Consider the following 17,312-nt stretch of genomic DNA (forward strand, 5'->3'; position numbering starts at 1 on the left):
GATCACACCGAATTTTGTGCTGTGCCGACGTCACTGAAGTCAGTCCAGGTTCTGTGTCATCACGTCAATGGAAGTCTGGATCTGCCAGGCGCCTGGACCGACACCCGGCTCAGTCTCTCAGCGAGATGCCGAGAGGCTGAGCCGGCTGCCCCCACCCTCTCCACAGCACTCCAATGAGCGAGGAGGGAGCAGAGCGCTGTAACAGTCTGCAGCTCTCTGTTTACGAAGCTGTAAGAACCCAGCAATCAGTGGTGTTCGATCGCTCGGTTCTCAGTGTAGAGACAGATGCAGCATCAGACTGATGTTGCATCCACATAGGTGCAAAGAAATTGAAGATTGACAGTGAGTATAAGGCCTGGTCTGGCCAATCCAATGAACAAGCAAACAAACCTAGTGCTCATAGGCACAGCATAACCCCCTCAGGATTTTTAGAACAGACCAGGTGAGTATTTACCACTTGCCGCCCACCCTATAACAAAATGACGTCGGCAAAGTGGTTTCAATATCCTGACTTGACGTCATATGACGTCCTCAGGATATTGAGCTGCTGCCCGCCCCCGGGGGCACGCATCGCGGCGATCATTGTTTTGTTGCATGGGTGTCAATCTGACACCCCGCAACACCAATCTAGGTAAAGAGTCTGACGGAGACTCTTTACCACGTGATCAGCCGTGTCCAATCGCGGCTGATCACGATGTAAACAGGAAAAGCCGGTAATCTGTCAGACGCGAGTAGAGGAGAGCCGATCGGCTGCTCCTCTGACAGGGGGGGGGGGTTTGTGCTGATCGATTATCAGCGCAGCCCCCACTGGACCACCAGGGATGACACTAGACCACCAGGGATGCCCACCACAGGTATGCCACCCTAGACCACCAGGGATGACAATCAGAAATAATGGATGACAATCAGTGCCCACAATGGGCATCACTGATTGGCAGGCATTGTTTGGAACTGATTGGCATCCATTATTACAACACACTACAGTATATTAGTTCCGCCTATCCGTGCCCATCCGTGTCGCCTATCCGTGCCCATCAATGCCACCTCATCGGTGCCACATCGGTGCCCATCAGTGCCGCCTTATCAGTGCAGTACCATCAGTGAAGGAGAAAACTTACTTATTTACAATGTTTTGTAACTGAAACAACAACAACAAAAACATATTTTTTTCTTTCTTTTTCATTTTTTTTTTGCAGAAAATAAAAATCCCAGAGGTGATCAAATACCACCAAAAATAAGCTCTATTTGTGGGAACAAAATTATCAAAATTTAGTTTGGGTACAGTGTAGCATGACCGCGCAATTGTCATTCAAAGTGCAACAGCGCTGAAAGCTAAAAATTGGTCTGGGCATGAAGGTGTATAAGTGCCCAGTATGGAAGTGGTTAAAAATATTATTGATTGGAAAAAAATGTGATCTATACAGTAGAAAATTTAAAGCAATTTCAGCAAAAAAATACAGGCATCTGTACTGTATAAAATTTTATTTCCAATAAATATTTTTAAATACTCACCTGGCCTGTTCTAAAAATCCTGAGGGGTTATGCTGTGCCTATGGGCACTAGGTTTTTTTTACACATAGGCAAGTATGCATCTTTGAAAAAAATAAAATAAAAACATATGTCTCTTAAAGTGGATGTAAACCCCAATTTTTTTTTTTTTTTTTGATGTCACAATGTAGAGTATGTTTATCATAATATGAGGTGAACCACAGGTCATTGTATATTACCAGGATGTGTTATGTGGGGGAGGGGTGGATTTCTTACTTTTTATACTGTGGATCACCTCATATTATGATGAACATAACATATGATAAACATGTCCAAGCTAGATATGTAAATAACCTGTCACTCAAAGCAAGGAGAGAGAGGAAAGGACTTTTTATTTAGACAGGTTTGTATCTGGAAGTCTGTTAATTTTCACTGAACAATAAAAAAAAAAAAAAAAAAAGAGGATTGCTCAGAGCTGGATTAACTCTGTGTGGCAAGACTGGGCACAGATGATAGGAAATCTTATACTCTACATTGTGACATCAACAAAAAAAATTGGGGTTTACATCCACTTTAACTAAGGTTTTGCTTCTACACATCTGCTTCTGTATGACAAAGCTAAAACAAAGAAACTGATGACAAACGTCCAAATAGGGCAAATAGTGCTTAGCAACGAAATGTCAGAAAAGTCTATAGCAGTGAGTCAGAACCGTATTCAGTTTTATCACGTGCATCTCAAGGACACAGATAATGCACAATACAAAACCTGAACCTGTGTACAGAAACACAAACTATAACAGATCAGGAAATCAACACATCAGTATGTACAGCTTTCAAAGCAGGAACTCATGTAACTGCATATATATATATATAAATTAGGGCTGTGGAAATGAACGATGAATTCCTCGATCGTTAATTTCTTTGATTGATCAAAATTATTTTGATCGGGATGATCCACAGATTGAGCTCTGCGGTCTCGCCCATAGGAAAGATCGCGGCTTCGACCTAGCTCCGGAGCCAGGGCCGTCTCGGTACACCCGGCGGTGGCCTAGTAGCGGCGCAGCAAGGAGATGTGGACATTACAGTATGGGGCGAGATGTGGATATTACAGTATGGGGGGGGGGGGGGGGAGAGTTTAATAAAAAAATATATATTATATATATATATATATATTAAAAAAACTGTGCGTTACAATTTTTTTTTTTGTGAGCTGGGGCCATCTGGTGGTGAGCCGTTGGTATTACAAGTTATTACCACCAGATGTGAGCTGGCGCCATCTGGTGGTGGCCGTTGGTATTACAAGTTAAGCATTACAAGTTAAACAGCAATTCTAATGTTGTTTTTCACTATTTTCACTGCCATCTTCTTCCCTCTAATTGGAACCCCCAAACATTATATATATTTTTTATCCTAACACCCTAGAGAATAAAATGGCGATTGTTGCAATACTTTCTGTCATGCCGTATTTGCGCAGCGGTCTTACAAGCGCACTTTTTTTGCGAAAAAATTACACTTTTTTTAATTAAAAAATAAGACAACAGTAAAGTTATCCCCATTTTTTTAATATTATGAAAGATAATGTTACGCCGAGTAAATTCATACCCAACATGTCACGCTTCAAAATTGCGTCCACTCGTGGAATGCCGACAAACTTTTACCCTTTAAAATCTCCATAGGCGACGTTTAAAAAAAATCTACAGGTTGCATGTTTTGAGTTACAGAGGAGCTCTAGGGCTAGAATTATTGCTCTCGCTCTACCAATCGCGGCGATACCTCACATGTGTGGTTTGAACACCGTTTACATATGCGGGCGCTGCTCACGTATGTGTTCGCTTCTGCGCGCAAGCTCGTCGGGACGGGGAGGTTTTCTGGCTCCTAACTTTTTTACCTGGCTCCTAGATTCCAAGCAAATTTGTCAACCCCTGATTATATATATATATATATATATATATATATATATATATATATAAATAAATAAATATAAAGCTGGAGTGCGCAAAATTAGGCTCAATTCTGCAGAGAAACCAATCAGCTTCTAACCTCAGTTTGTTTAATCAAACGTTGGCAATAAAACCTGGGAGCGGATTGGTTTTTATGCAGTGACAAGACTGATTTTGCACTCTCCAGCTTTAGCAAATAAAAACTAATGAGAGAAAATTATCCCACTCTAAAGTCTGAAACTATGTTCTTGGTGGAAATAAAATGGACCAATGGCTGCTTGGCATGGTTTTATGGGGCCCATTCACACTAATGTGCACGGTTTCGGTGATGCGCGTATTTTGGCTTGCTGGCGTGTTGTAGTGCATTGTCCAGTAATTCATGGATGCTTTGTTTTGTATGCTGCCTTGCACTGAGAGGCAGGAGGGTTTCTATACTCCACGTATAAACATTGAACTGCACCTGAATAGTGACAACACACTGCAAAATGCATACACACCAACTGTGGAAAAACAAAGTATGAATGCGCACGCAACAGTGTGAATGAGCAATCAATCAGCCAGCCATGTAAAAAAAGGAGAGAAGTCAATGAGTATACTGATAAAAAAAAATTGAGCTTCCCTTCTTATCTACAAATGAGAAGTGGACTTTAAGATATAACACCTTGTTGGATGCACTGGGTCTTAAAAAAAACAAACAAAAAAACTGCCAAGATAAAAAAAAAAAAAAAAAGACAGAAAAGCAGGCATGGGGGTGCTGTGCAATACCACACACCATGGCACAGAGCAGGCAAGTATAACATGGCTGTTATTTTATTAAAGAATAAGCTGCAACTTTTTTTGGCAGGAAGACAACACAAAATGTAGACACATTTAAGTAGCCCTAGATCATGGGTGCTCAACCTGTGGCCCTCCAACTGTTGCGGTACTACAAGTCCCTTGGGGCATTGCAAGCCACTGACCATAAGGCTGCTTTCACATTGCAGCGTGGAGCCGCGGTGACGGTATAGCCGCGCTATTTGTAGCGCGGCTATACCGTCGTATTTACCGCGATATTCGGGTGCTAGTGGTGAGGTTTTAACCCCCGCTAGCGGCCGAAAAAGGGTCAATACCGCCCTTTCCCATTGATTTCAATGGGAAGGCGCGGTATAGGAGCGGTGAACACACCGCTCCTATACCGCGGTAAAGATGCAGCTAGCAGGACTTTTGGTGCGCTCCTGCTAGCGCACCGCTTTAATGTGAAAGCCTTCGGGCTTTCACATTGAACACTGCAGGGCATGATATTTCATGCGGTATAGCAGCACTATTTTTAGCGCTGTACCGCATGAAAAACGCCCCAGTGTGCAAGGGGCCTAACAAGCATGACTCCCAAAGGCAGAGGCATGATGGGACTTGTAGTTTCTTAAAGCTGGAGGGCCACAGGCTGAGCACCCATGCTCTAGATCAGAGGTCTCCAAACTACGGCCCTTTGCTTGCTTTTATCCGGCCCAAGGACCACTGTTTCAACCACTGATACCAACAATGAGGCATAATTCCTGCCATCGACACCAATGAAGGGAAACAATTCCTCCCAATGACACCATCGATGGGGCACTAATCCTCCCGTTGAAACCAACAACGGGGCCAAATTTTTCCTAATGAAACCAACAATGGGGCACTACTCCTCCCACTGACACACCAATGATGGGGTACAATTTCTCCCAATGACACCAGTGTTGGTGCACAATACCTCCCAATGACACCAATAATGGGGCCTGATTACACTAATGATGGGGTACAATTCCTCCCAATGACACCAATGATGGGCCCCTATTCCTCCTACTGATACCAATCATGGGGTACAATTCCTCCCAATTACACCAATAATGGGGCACTATTCCCCCCACTGACACCAATGATGGTGTACAATTCCTCTCAATGAGATCATGGATGGGGCATAATTCTTCCCAAGGACACCAACAATAGAACCCAATGACACCAATGATGGGGCACAATTCCTCCCAATGACACCAATGATAGGGAACAATTCCAACCACTGACCCCAATAATGGGGCACAATTACTCCCACTGTTACAAAAGATGGGGCATTATTTTTCCCACTGACCTCAGGACCTTTTCTACTCCCAATGCCAACAGTCCGGCCCCCCCTTAAGTCTGATAGACAGTAAACGGGCCCTTTGCTTAGAAAGTTTGGAGACCCCTGCTCTAGATAGTAACCAAAAACAAACACATCCAGATCAAATTTGATATCAGACACAGACACAGATATTAGCTTGCCAAAGTTTGATGACAGAGGTATGAAAACATCTGTCCTTTCAACCCAAGCTTTCACTACCGAGGGCCTCCTGTACTTCAGGTAAGTCCTCAGCCCAGCACCCCCCTTCTATAGCATACAAGAGCTATTCTAATGGAGCAAAAACATCCCACACTTGTAGTGCTAAGCAACATTTCAAATTAAATTGATGTACTGACACTATTAAGCAAATTCCATATCATCCTGGGCTCCACCCCTTTGATTGTGATATCACCATTGGCATGTATGCCACCATACATACATATGAGCGATGAACTCCAGCTCATGCATCCATCCCTGTGACTAGGAGGTGAAGGACCGACCACAGTATTACTGCATGCATTCACAAAGCTCTACAATGAAATTAAATTTGTTCCACACAAAGCAACAAAAGGCCTTTAAAAAATTTGTCATAACTGAAAACCCATTGGACTCATTATAATATATCTTTTCCTAGGGAAATATGGAGGATGCCACTTCTGAAATCCTTCCAAAAATGCTAGCTGCCTGCCTATGACCAGCATAGATATGTTGTTTCAGGGTGAGGCCACTTTAACAGCATGAAAGCCAGGTAGCTAGCATCTTCAAAATATCAGCAATAGCTCTTCGGCCTCTAGCAAAAAAATATTCAGGATGCAATCTTACCTGAAGTTGTTCCGTCGAGCTGCTACTCAGCTCATCTCCAGATTCTGAATCTGCAAGAAGTTTTTCCGAGTTTTCCCCAGCCGAATCCGAGTGATCATTTGTGAAGCTGGTCTTTTCGATTTCCATCATTTCTGGACCAGGAAAGTGCAAGGCAGAAGGACTCCTGCTGGTGGCCTTTGGCGAATGCAAGTCAGTACATAACTTGCCATTGTTATGTACAAGGTCTAAAGTCAGTCCTCTCGTCTGGCCTGGGCTACTGCCAGGCCCAAAGTTCTGGTTGGCATCTCGAATTGAGGGGGTTTTCCCAAAACTGGTGAGTTCTGGGGATTTATTGATATTCTCCATCGATCTCTGTAATCCTTGTGTGACTTTCAGAGGACTGTTGGGCAGGATGCCCGGTTTGACGGGCGGCATTAACGCCTTCCTGCCCACTTCCTTCACATACTGAGCTGGTACATACAAGGGTCTCGCGTTTTCATCCATTCTCACCTGCCACCAGTCTTCATTGGATTTTTTCATTAAAATATACCGCTCACCCTGCTTTATAACAATTCTTTTGCTCTTGTATTCATATTCATAATCGTATTCTACCTCAATGTACACTGGCCCAGGCGTGGGCCTCCCGCTCTTGTCAGCCATTTTCAATGATGCTTATCACCTCTTTAGAAGAACGGAGAACATTATGACAGCGTGCCGAAAATTCTAGAGAAGGAACAAGAGAAAAAAGAAATACTATTAAAAAAACTTCCCAAAAAGCAGAGATTGCCAAAAAGCACAGTAATGGAAAAGGCTTGCCGGAACCCAGGAACCAGATGGTGTCTTACAATAATTACAGCTTGTGCCCGCATTTTGGTGTTCACACTTACATCCATGATCCTCAGCTGCAAGCTTCAGGGAACTGTCACTCTTAGCTGTGGAGCCAGCCCGTTGTCAGAGAATTCCTCATCTATATATATGGGCTTGGCAACTAATTCTGGGCAGCTGCAAGGCAGTGTGCAGATGGCAGAAGAAAACACAGAAGCCTCCGTTCACACTATGAACCACATGTGAATCACTCAGAAACCACTTTGCATTGCTGTGCAATTCACATGCGATTCAGTGCTGTGTGATTTGAGTCCATTCATAACACCAAAGACGCGCATGCACCTTTTTGGAGCCTCACCACAATTTTTTTGCATGTTTGTTTTGTACCATGCAATCAAATGCAGTCAAATGCACTGCGTTTGCGACCTGCATTTTGGAGTGTCGTTAAATGTGTATTGACACCCTAAGCGGATCACAAGGGCAGTGCGATTGGAATGCTGTGCTGAAAATGCACACGGATCGCTATCTTTTCATTTATTGAACAGATATAAAGAAAAAAATCTTTATTTGAATATTTAACAGGAAATAAGTGAGGTTCATTGTTCGAGCTGAAATACAGGTACGGTGGTACCTTGCGCTTAGCTCAAAGTACTACATTAAAAATTAGACTGCTGTAACCTTAAAGGATCACTAAAGGAAAAAAAAAATGTTTGCTGAAATGACTGTTTACAGGGTATAGAGACCTAAAAGTTAACTGATTCATTTTAAAAATGATTAAAAATAGATTAAATTCAATCATATAATGTGCCTGTAGTTTCACTTTCGTTTTTAAACTGGTTTCATGTTTATGTGAAGTAAAGAGACCCACAGAACAAAAACAAACAAATCCAGGGCAGTGTTTTGTTTTTAAAATGAATCTGATTGGTTCTGAGGAGTTTTAGACACACAGCTTAGACCACAGTGAGAAGCTGCCATGAGATTTTTCATAAGGAGCCAGACAAGCAGGAAGTGTGGAGATCACAGCAGAATTACAGCTACTTCAAAGCAAAAACGAACAATGAGGACATGAAACCAGTACTACAGTAAGGTAAAGGAAATAGCCCAAAAAAAAAAATTCCTTTAGTGATCCTTTAATAACCAAACACTGGGTCAACAGCAGTTTTTTTTTTTTTTTTTTAAACAAAAAGTACACTGTCCCTTTAAGGCCCCTTTCAGACGGACTGCTGTTTTGCCGCAGTTAAAAGCACTACAAATGTTTTGTGAAATTCAAGGCTCCAGGCACTGCGATTAGCTGCATTTGCACATTGCGATTACATGCGTTTACGTGCGTTTAACTGCAGCCGCGTTTAGCTGCGGTATTCATTTCCATAGCAACCATTTTTATTTTTTTTGTTTTTGTTTGGGTCCCTTGAATTCTAAAACGCTGCTATCCGCAGTTGACAAAAAAGACTGCGATTACCTGCGGTTATGTGCATATAGCTGCGCTACATCGCACCTGGACGCATTCAATTCTATTTTTTCTATTCGCACAAAACCGCATGTAACGTAATCACACGCAAACGCTGTGTGTGAATGGGGCCATAGGAAAACATTGTGTGCTTTTAGCTGCGGTAGAAAAATAGAAAATCCGCAGCTAAAAGCACCATTCTATCCGTCCGTCTGAAAGGGGCCTAAATCTCATAAAAATTGAACAAATCAATCCAAAATTAAAAAACCTGTGAAACACTATACATAATGTAGTGCAAATTAAACATATTACGAAACAAACTTACTGCTGCAACACAGTGAAACACCCCATGATCTCAGAGATTTAGATGTCTAGTGTCTTGCTCTCCGTTACCTCAAGGTATCCAATCAGCCCTCCCAGTTCGTATCTTGGACTTCATAAACCATTACACTCGGTTAAGAGGATGAGGAGCGGGGAAAAGATTAATTTAGCAGTTCAGTAAAAGACCACTGTGCAGAGCCGACACCACTTTAGCATATTCAGTCCATGAAACTGCATATGTTGTCACTCAAAAGTTACCAAATGCATTTTTGGTCGATCAACATTTTTCTGTACTTAAAGGGTCTTTGAAAAGGGATAAATCATGGGGAAATGTGCATGTATCGCAGATGTCCTATAGGTTTTATTTTTATTAACCCCCAGCATACACTTTAAAGCTGAACTAAAACTGTATCTGGGCAACACAAACTGAAAATATTTAGTTCATTTTTAATATTCAAAGCAAACTCATCCATGTCTCCATGCTTTTTGTGTTGAGAAATGATTTTGAAAAACACTACCAAGCATTTCTATCTGCAGCCATCTTGACCAAGGGCAGATGATTCATGCATCATTTACTTCATGCAATCCCTTTGCCCTTAGCTCAGGCACACAGGCAGAAGGATATGCTTTGCCAAGAAAGCCCTTTCTCCTGATGAAAGAAAAAAAAAAAAAAAAGTCAATGAAGTAGAGCTGCACAATCATAAAAAAAAAAAAAAAAAAATTAAAAGAAAAAGAAGGATCTTGATTCAACCCCCTTCACGATCTTAAATCAGCATTTACACGATTCTTTATGCAAACAGTGCAGAGTCGTTCTCTGCTCACTCACAGCTCTCTCTCTCTCTCAAAAAAACAAAAAAAAAAAAGAGCCTGACAAATGTTTATCAACATTTCTCAGCGCTGAGCGATAAACTATAAACATTGTAACGTTTGGTTCTTTTAGATCAAAGAGATGAACGTCATCAGTTTAACCACACTCAACCTTTTTTTGACACTTGTTGCTTACAAGTTAAAAATCTGTATTTTTTGCTAGAAAATTACTTAGAACCTCCCAAACATTTTTATATATCGTTGCAATATTTTATGTCGAACTGTATTTGGGCAGCGGTCTTTCAAACACAATTTGTGAAAAAATACACTTGAATGAATGAAATAAATAAATACAAAATAGTAAAGTTAGCCCGATTTTTTTGTATAATGTGAAAGATGTTATGCTGAGGATTGTGAGAATCGTGATCTTTCTTCGAAGCACAAAAAAAATCACGATTCTCATTTTTTCCCAGAGTCGTGCAGCTCTACAATGTATGACATTTTTGCCTAGGCCAAAAAAAAAATAATATATGAGTAAATATAACATACCTTCCTATCTATTTACAAAGGCTAGTAGTAGTATCATATAGATTAAATATTAATTAATGCTGGTTGAGAGCTTAGTTCCGTGGAGCTGAAAATCTTTAATTAATTATTTTAGTTTTTACTGTCAATCTTTCTTCCTCTGCCACAAAATCATGAATGAATCCAGCTTGGAAAATGCTGCATTTCTTATCATAGAAATGCAAACAACTAAGGTATTTTCTTCTCTGGCCCTACCCTTGGATATTCAGCCCTACCTGCAGCCGACACACACCAGTTAGCTGTTCATAGCTTTCTCTAGTGGTCACCACCACTACTGGATTTGCATTCAACAAGTATTGGTTAATCATTCGGGTTTCTGCTCAGTTTCAGATTAAACACCGATTGGCTTTCCGGATGTTATTAGGAGGAAGAACCTTTTTATTCGCCCGTTTCTGCAGTTTTTTTCTGTGTTTCTGCCAAATGTATTTGTGCACCGCTCTTAAATCTGTTTCAGAGACTAAATCTAATGTTCATCAGCAAAAATTACAGCAACACAGAACTAAATGTTTAACATATCTGGTTGAAACAAACTAAAAAGTTAAGTTTTTTTTTTTTTTTTTACTTTGAATGTACCAAAACAGAAATTAACAGCTTTATTTTGTAATACAAGCTTCAGTATATAAGTGCACACAACTCATGTCTACAGTCATTTGAAACCTGAATGAGGTACAGCCGTGGCCAAAAGTTTTGAGAATGACACAAATTTTCACAAAGTCCGCTGCTTCAGAGTTTTTAGATCTTTTTGTTAGATATTACTATGGTATACTGAAGTATAATTACAAGCATTTCATAAGTGTCAAAGGCTTTTATTGACAATTACATTAAAGTGGATGTAAACCCCCACATACTGTATACCCACTGAAGTGAACAGGCTCAGATGATACTCAGATAAAACAAATCTCCATACACAAGTTTTACATGTATATCTACTGTCTTCAGCTTTATATACTGTTTAGAAAGTGAAGATCGTGTTAGGAGATTTTCTCTTCCTGATTAACACTGCATCCATTTAAATAAAAAACTCAGGCTGCTTTTATCATATGTGATGGAGAACTTGTCAGGAGTTATCAGGCTGATAACAAAAGAACGAAGCAGGAGAAAGCTATGGGACATAGAGCTTTGAAGACAGATAACACTGCAGATATAGGTGTCAATTTTCATGAAAATCAGGTGCAACAAGTCAATATTTTCAACTTCTGGGCCACATTCTGAGTGATGGCAGCCCATTCTTGCATTATCAATGCTTGGAGTGTGTCAATTTGTATTTTTTTTTTTCCCCCGCCTCTTGAGGATTGACCACAAGTTCTCAAATGGATTAAGGTCTAGGGAGTATCCTTTACATCATGGGTCTTCAAACTATGGCCCTCCAGTTGTTCAGGAACTACAATTCCCATCATGCCTAGTCACGTCTGAATGTTGGAGTTGTACAATGCCTCATGGGATGTGTAGTTCCCCAACAGCTGGAGGGCCGTAGTTTGAGGATCCCTGCTTTACATGGATACAAAATGTTGCAGTTTTGTTCCCCAAGCCACTTAGCTATCACTTTTGCCTTACGGCAAGGTGCTCCATCATGCTGGAAAAGGCATTGTTCCTCACTTAAAGGGGTGGTTCACCCTAAAAATTACTTTTTCTAATTCCACTGCCCCCCCACATTACAATCCGATTAAGGCTCTTATTATTTTTTCCATGCTGTACATACCTTAGTACAGCATATTCACCCGTGCATCCGGGTTGCGAGTCCTGCGGGAGTGGGCGTTCCTCACATGCTGGTGATTGACGTTTTGCCCAAAAACGAGCTCCGCCGTCGCGCAAGCCGCGTCACGGTTGGCGAAAGGGCCTGAACGGCGAGTCGGCGCTATACTGCGCATGCGCATCGCCGTTCGGCTCCTTTCACCAATCGTGACGCGGCTTACGCGACGGCGGAGCTCGTTTTTGGGCAAAACGTCAATCACACACATGTGAGGAACGCCCACTCCCGCGGGACTCGCAACCCGGATGCACGGGTGAATATGCTGTACTAAGGTATGTACAGCATGGAAAAAATAAGAGCCTTAATCGGATTGTAATGTGGGGGGGGCAGTGGAATTAGAAAAAAGTCGTTTTTAGGGTGAACCACCGCTTTAAGGATGAGTTCCGGCGTGTTCGCAAACCCCACATGGAGAGCCCGCCAGGAAGTCGGCACTGCTCTAATCACAGACAGTGAGACATTGTCCTGATGCATGGCTGCAGAGATCGGGAAATGTCTCCCTGCCTGAAAATAGCGCAGCGACGACTTCCTGGCAGGCTCTCCACATGGGGTTTGCGAACATGCCGGGGCTCATCCTTACCAAACTGTTCTTGGATGGTTGGGAGAAGTTTCTCTGTTTTTTGTACCATTTATTAATGGCTGTGTTCTTAGGCAAAATTGTGAGTGAGCCCATTCCCTTGGCTGAGAAACAATCCCACACATGAATGGTCTAAGGATGCTTTACTGTTTGCATGACAGAGTAGTGATGGTAGCGCTCAGCTTTTCTTCCCTGGACAAGGTTTTTTCTGGGTGCCCCAAACAATCGGAAAGGGGATTCAGAGAAAAATTACTTTACCCCAGTCCTCAGCAGTCAAATCCCTGTACTTTTTTGCAGAATATCACTCTGTCCCTAATGTTTTTCCTGGAGAGAAGTTGTTTCTTTGCTGCCCTTCTGACACCAGGTCATCCTCCAAAAGTCTTCGCCTCACTGCGCACGCAGATGTACTCACACATGCTTGCTGTCATTCCTGAGCAGGCTCTGCACTGGTGGTGCCCTGATGGTGCCCGGATCCCATAGGTGAATCAACTGTATAAAGATGGTCCTTGCGCTTGCTTGACTTTCTTGTGCGCCCCCGAAGCCTTCTTTACAAATGTAGTGGAAATGCTTTTTATGGGAGTAATTTCCATGGCAAAGAGGGACTTTGCAATTAATCTAAATTCATCCGATCACTCTTCATAACATTCTGGAGCATATAAAAATCGTAAAAACTGAGGCAGCAGACTTTATATTTGTGTCATTCTCAATACTTTTGGAGAAAACAGGAATGGTTGATTTTGTATTTTTATTGTCCATGTGTTTTGCTAGTGTTTGTTTTGATGAAATACAGCAAACTACACAATGTAAAAATGTAAACGTCTCGTGTAATAGAAAAAAGTGACAGATCCTCTTAAATTTGAGATCTGGGGTCAAAAAGACCTCAGATATCATATTTACACAAAAATGCAAGAAAAAAAAAAAAGTTGGCATTTTAAAAAATGCAAAAAATAAATAAATTGTCCCTTTAAGTGCTATGGGCGGAAGTGACGTATTGAATTCGCTTTCGCACTGCACTATTATCGGAAACCGGACTGCCGGGTGAAGAGCAGCTAGCTGTTGCCATAACAAATATATCCCTCTTCAAACAGCCAACATATATTGTCGTGCGGTGGTCCGGAAGTGGTAAAAAAAAAACAAAAAAAAAAAACAAACACACATTGTGCTTGAGGTGCCATTATTTCTTAATGGCACCCCAAACATGGCTCATAGTTACGTGCATAATTGTGCGGTACAAAAACATGCTTACAGTCCAAAAATTGCGCAGGAGCTACTTTGGCGCATTTGTCATGATTGGGCTGTCCTATGCGGGTGTGCAGGTGTGACTGGGGCCTTATGGTTTTGTGCAACTTTTTCTCTAATACCATGCCCCTTATTACTGCAACATCGTGTATGTTTAACCACTTCCCGCCTGGTCTATAGCAAAATGACAGCCGGGTGGTGGTTCAGTTTTCCGGACTGGGCGTCATATGACGTCTAGCAGGACAAGCCACGATTGCGCTCCCAAGGGGGGCGCGCAGTGATCGGTGGTGTGGCGTGTCAGTCTGACACACCGCAACACCAATCTCGGTAAAGAGCCTCCGACGGAGGTTCTTTACCACGTGATCAGACGTGTCCAATCACAGTGTGAACAGAAAGAAATGTTTAACCAGCTTTTCCTTACTTGCGTCTGACAGACGCGAGTAGAGGAGAGCTATTCAGCGGCTCTCCTGACAGGGGGGGGTCTGTGCTGATTGTTTATCAACGCAGTCCCCCCGCAGATGCCCACCCAGGACCACCAGGGATGCCCACAAAGGACGTCCACCAGGTATGCCACCCTGGACCAGAGATATGCCCATCAGCATTGCCTGCCAGTGCCATCTATCAGTGCCCAGTGTCACATATCAGTGCCCATCGTCAGTGGCATCTCATCGGTGCCTCCTTATCAATACCCATGGGTGAAGGAGAAAACCGACTTATTTACAAATTTTTGGAGCAGAAAACAGACATTTTAATTTTTTTCTAAATTGTCTGTCTTTTTTTTTTAGCTAACAAACTGCAGAGGTGATCAAAAACCACCAAAAAAAACTATTTGTGGGAACAAAATGATAAATTTGTTTGGGTACAGTGTAGCATGACCATGCAATTTTCATTTAAAAGCAACAGCGCTAAAAGCTGAAAATTGGCCTGGGCAGGAGGGGGGGGGGGTGCCCAGTATTGAAGTGGTTAAACTGTGAAGGTTGGACTTCTTGGGCTGGTAACCATTTTATAAAAGGCAGCAGCTACAGTCATTGTATCTTCTGACATGTCTGGATAGCTGGGTGAAGTTCCGTACAGTTACCCTATTATACCTTATCTATTCATCAACAGGTTCTTTTGTTTTGGCTTTCACATTTCCTTATAAGCCGGATTGTAAGAAAAAATACAGAAACACACAATAGGTTGACATAAAGCACATCAAGGAGAAACTCATGTGAGGCCATACATGTTCTTACTTCAGATCATACATACACTTCTGATGTCACCCATTGAGTTTTCATGTCATAAATATATTTCTTAATAAAGGACTTTGAATAATGAATCCCAACAAAAGAAAGCCACAAAAGAAGCGTGTGACAATAAGGTTGGTAATATCGGCGTAGGTGCCTCATAAAGAGCAGGTGGATGGTAAGATTTTCTTTCTATTGCTAAGTGATGGGAGCAGCTACTAAAGCCTGGTACACAGTTTTTTTCCGCTGGGTTGAAGGAAAAAAATAAGAAAAGCGGTCAGTCGGAACCACCGTACTAACAATCTGACATTAGTACAGCGGTCACCCTCACTTAGCTGTTGTGTTCTGAACGTGGGGGGAGGGCTCAGCGTTCTCCGGCACTGGCTTAGAGCGATAAACGGGTGTCGATTGGCTGCTGGTTTTCCAGCATGCTTATCTGACAGTAGCTGGCCAAACGGGCTGACACACACACACACACACACACACACAGGCCAAATGTTGAGCGTTTTTTATTGAACTGCCCAATGTCGTCCAGCATTCGGAACGGGGCTTACTCTCTCCAAAACAGCCATTAAAACAGAAAACTAATTTCAGGTCAATCATCTTCCAACAGATTGGAAACTCTTCTAAAAATACAGAGCATTATACACAGCGGCTGCAAGTGTCTCATTAACCTCTAGTTTACCCTTTTAATGCCTGAGAGTCTCTCTCCACTTCATACTACGTGATGACAATATATTTGTTGTATTGCGATTATATCGCCTCGACTACAGTAACTCCCTCCTCACTGGCCTACCTTTACACAGGCCATCCCCCCTACGGTCTATTATGAATGCTGCTGCTAGACTCATACACCTTAGTAACCGATCCATGACTGCTACCCCACTCTGCCAATCCTTTTACGGACTTCCCCTACCCCACCGTATAAATTCAAAATACTAAACCACAACAACGCCACCAGCTACATCACCAACCCCATCTGAAGATATCGCCAAACCGTCCTCTCCGCTGCTCCCAAGACCTCCTGCTCTCTAGCTCCCTTGTTACCTCCTCCCATATTCGCCTCCAGGATTTCTCCAGAGCCTCTCCCATCCTCTGGAACTCCCTGCCCCAGTACGTCCGGTCAGTCATACCCTGTCCACCTCCTGAATCGCCTCCATCAGCTCATCCCCCGCAGCGATTATCTTATGTATCAGCTCTCCCCCCCTCCCCCCCATTTAGATTGTAGACTCCAGGAGCAGGGCCCTCCTATTCCTTCTGAATTGAACTGTATTGCAATTGTACTGTCCCCCCTCTACATTGTAAAGCACTACATAAACTGTTGGCTCTATATAAATCCTGTATAATAATAAAAACTATGGGCCTGTAAACAGCAATGAAGATCTGTTCAATCCTCCTTGACCTGTGAAATGAGGACAAGTAGCCAAGAACTTTGTAGCAAAGACAATCATTAAAAAGAAAAAAAACACATACTTCAACAAAGTACCTTGAACCAATGCTGAACCTCTTTAACCCCGCAGTCTTCATTTAAGAGTACATTTGGTTCAAAACTTAAGCTTCTAAAGGATGAAGAACAAAAGGAAATTGTTCGCCAATGGCAGTATAAATAAACAGCATATAACAGACGTCGACTCTTCTGGCTCTGGGACGTCTAAGTCAGTGGCTGTCAACTTCAGAGGCATGTACCCCCTCCTCAGGGTTCTTCTGACAAATTCAAGGGATTTTCAGACTTGTCAACTTAAAAAAAATAAAAATAAAAATAAAAAAATCATAAAAAAAAAAAGGACAGAACATTTTGGAAATATTGAGGCCGGATTCACCCCTCACAGAACATGTGTTTTTCCGCTGGTGTTTTTTTTCCCCCCTGCACATTTTTTAGTTGCGCAAAGGGCATCCTGTACTCTTGAAAGGGTTGCCCTCCCTATGTCCGATAAATGTGCCAAAGAAGCTCCGAAAATTCTATTAGGCATAGAGCTCCAAAACCAATGCCTAAACATTTTTTACCTGCAATGCAATGAACGCATTAAAAGGAGAAGTACAGCGAAAGCTGAAGCCCACTGTGTCTGCTGATGTCAGAGCCAGTCCATGCTTGGACAAGATCGCAACACTGAGGTCGGGATCAGGTCGCTCCCGTCACCTCCACAGCCCAGCGTTCCAGTGAGCGGGGAGGGGACAGAGCAGAGAGCAGTGAATGAC

The 17,312-nt window shown here is 42.4% G+C and overlaps 1 protein-coding gene across 6 annotated transcripts in view; it reads right to left on the reverse strand.

The window, feature by feature from the left end:
- ARHGAP12 (Rho GTPase activating protein 12) overlaps positions 1-17,312 on the reverse strand; it is a 186,267-nt gene that overhangs the window by 148,933 nt on the left and 20,022 nt on the right. For all 6 annotated transcript variants that reach the window (XM_040352626.1, XM_040352627.1, XM_040352624.1 and 3 more), the window contains exon 2: positions 6,364-7,065. In XM_040352626.1, coding sequence (XP_040208560.1) covers positions 6,364-7,002 — 639 coding nt within the window. In that variant the 5' untranslated portion in view covers positions 7,003-7,065. The remainder of the gene's footprint in view (positions 1-6,363; positions 7,066-17,312) is intronic.

The sequence above is a fragment of the Rana temporaria genome, chromosome 5 (assembly GCF_905171775.1).
Source record: "Rana temporaria chromosome 5, aRanTem1.1, whole genome shotgun sequence".
Taxonomy (NCBI): domain Eukaryota; kingdom Metazoa; phylum Chordata; class Amphibia; order Anura; family Ranidae; genus Rana; species Rana temporaria.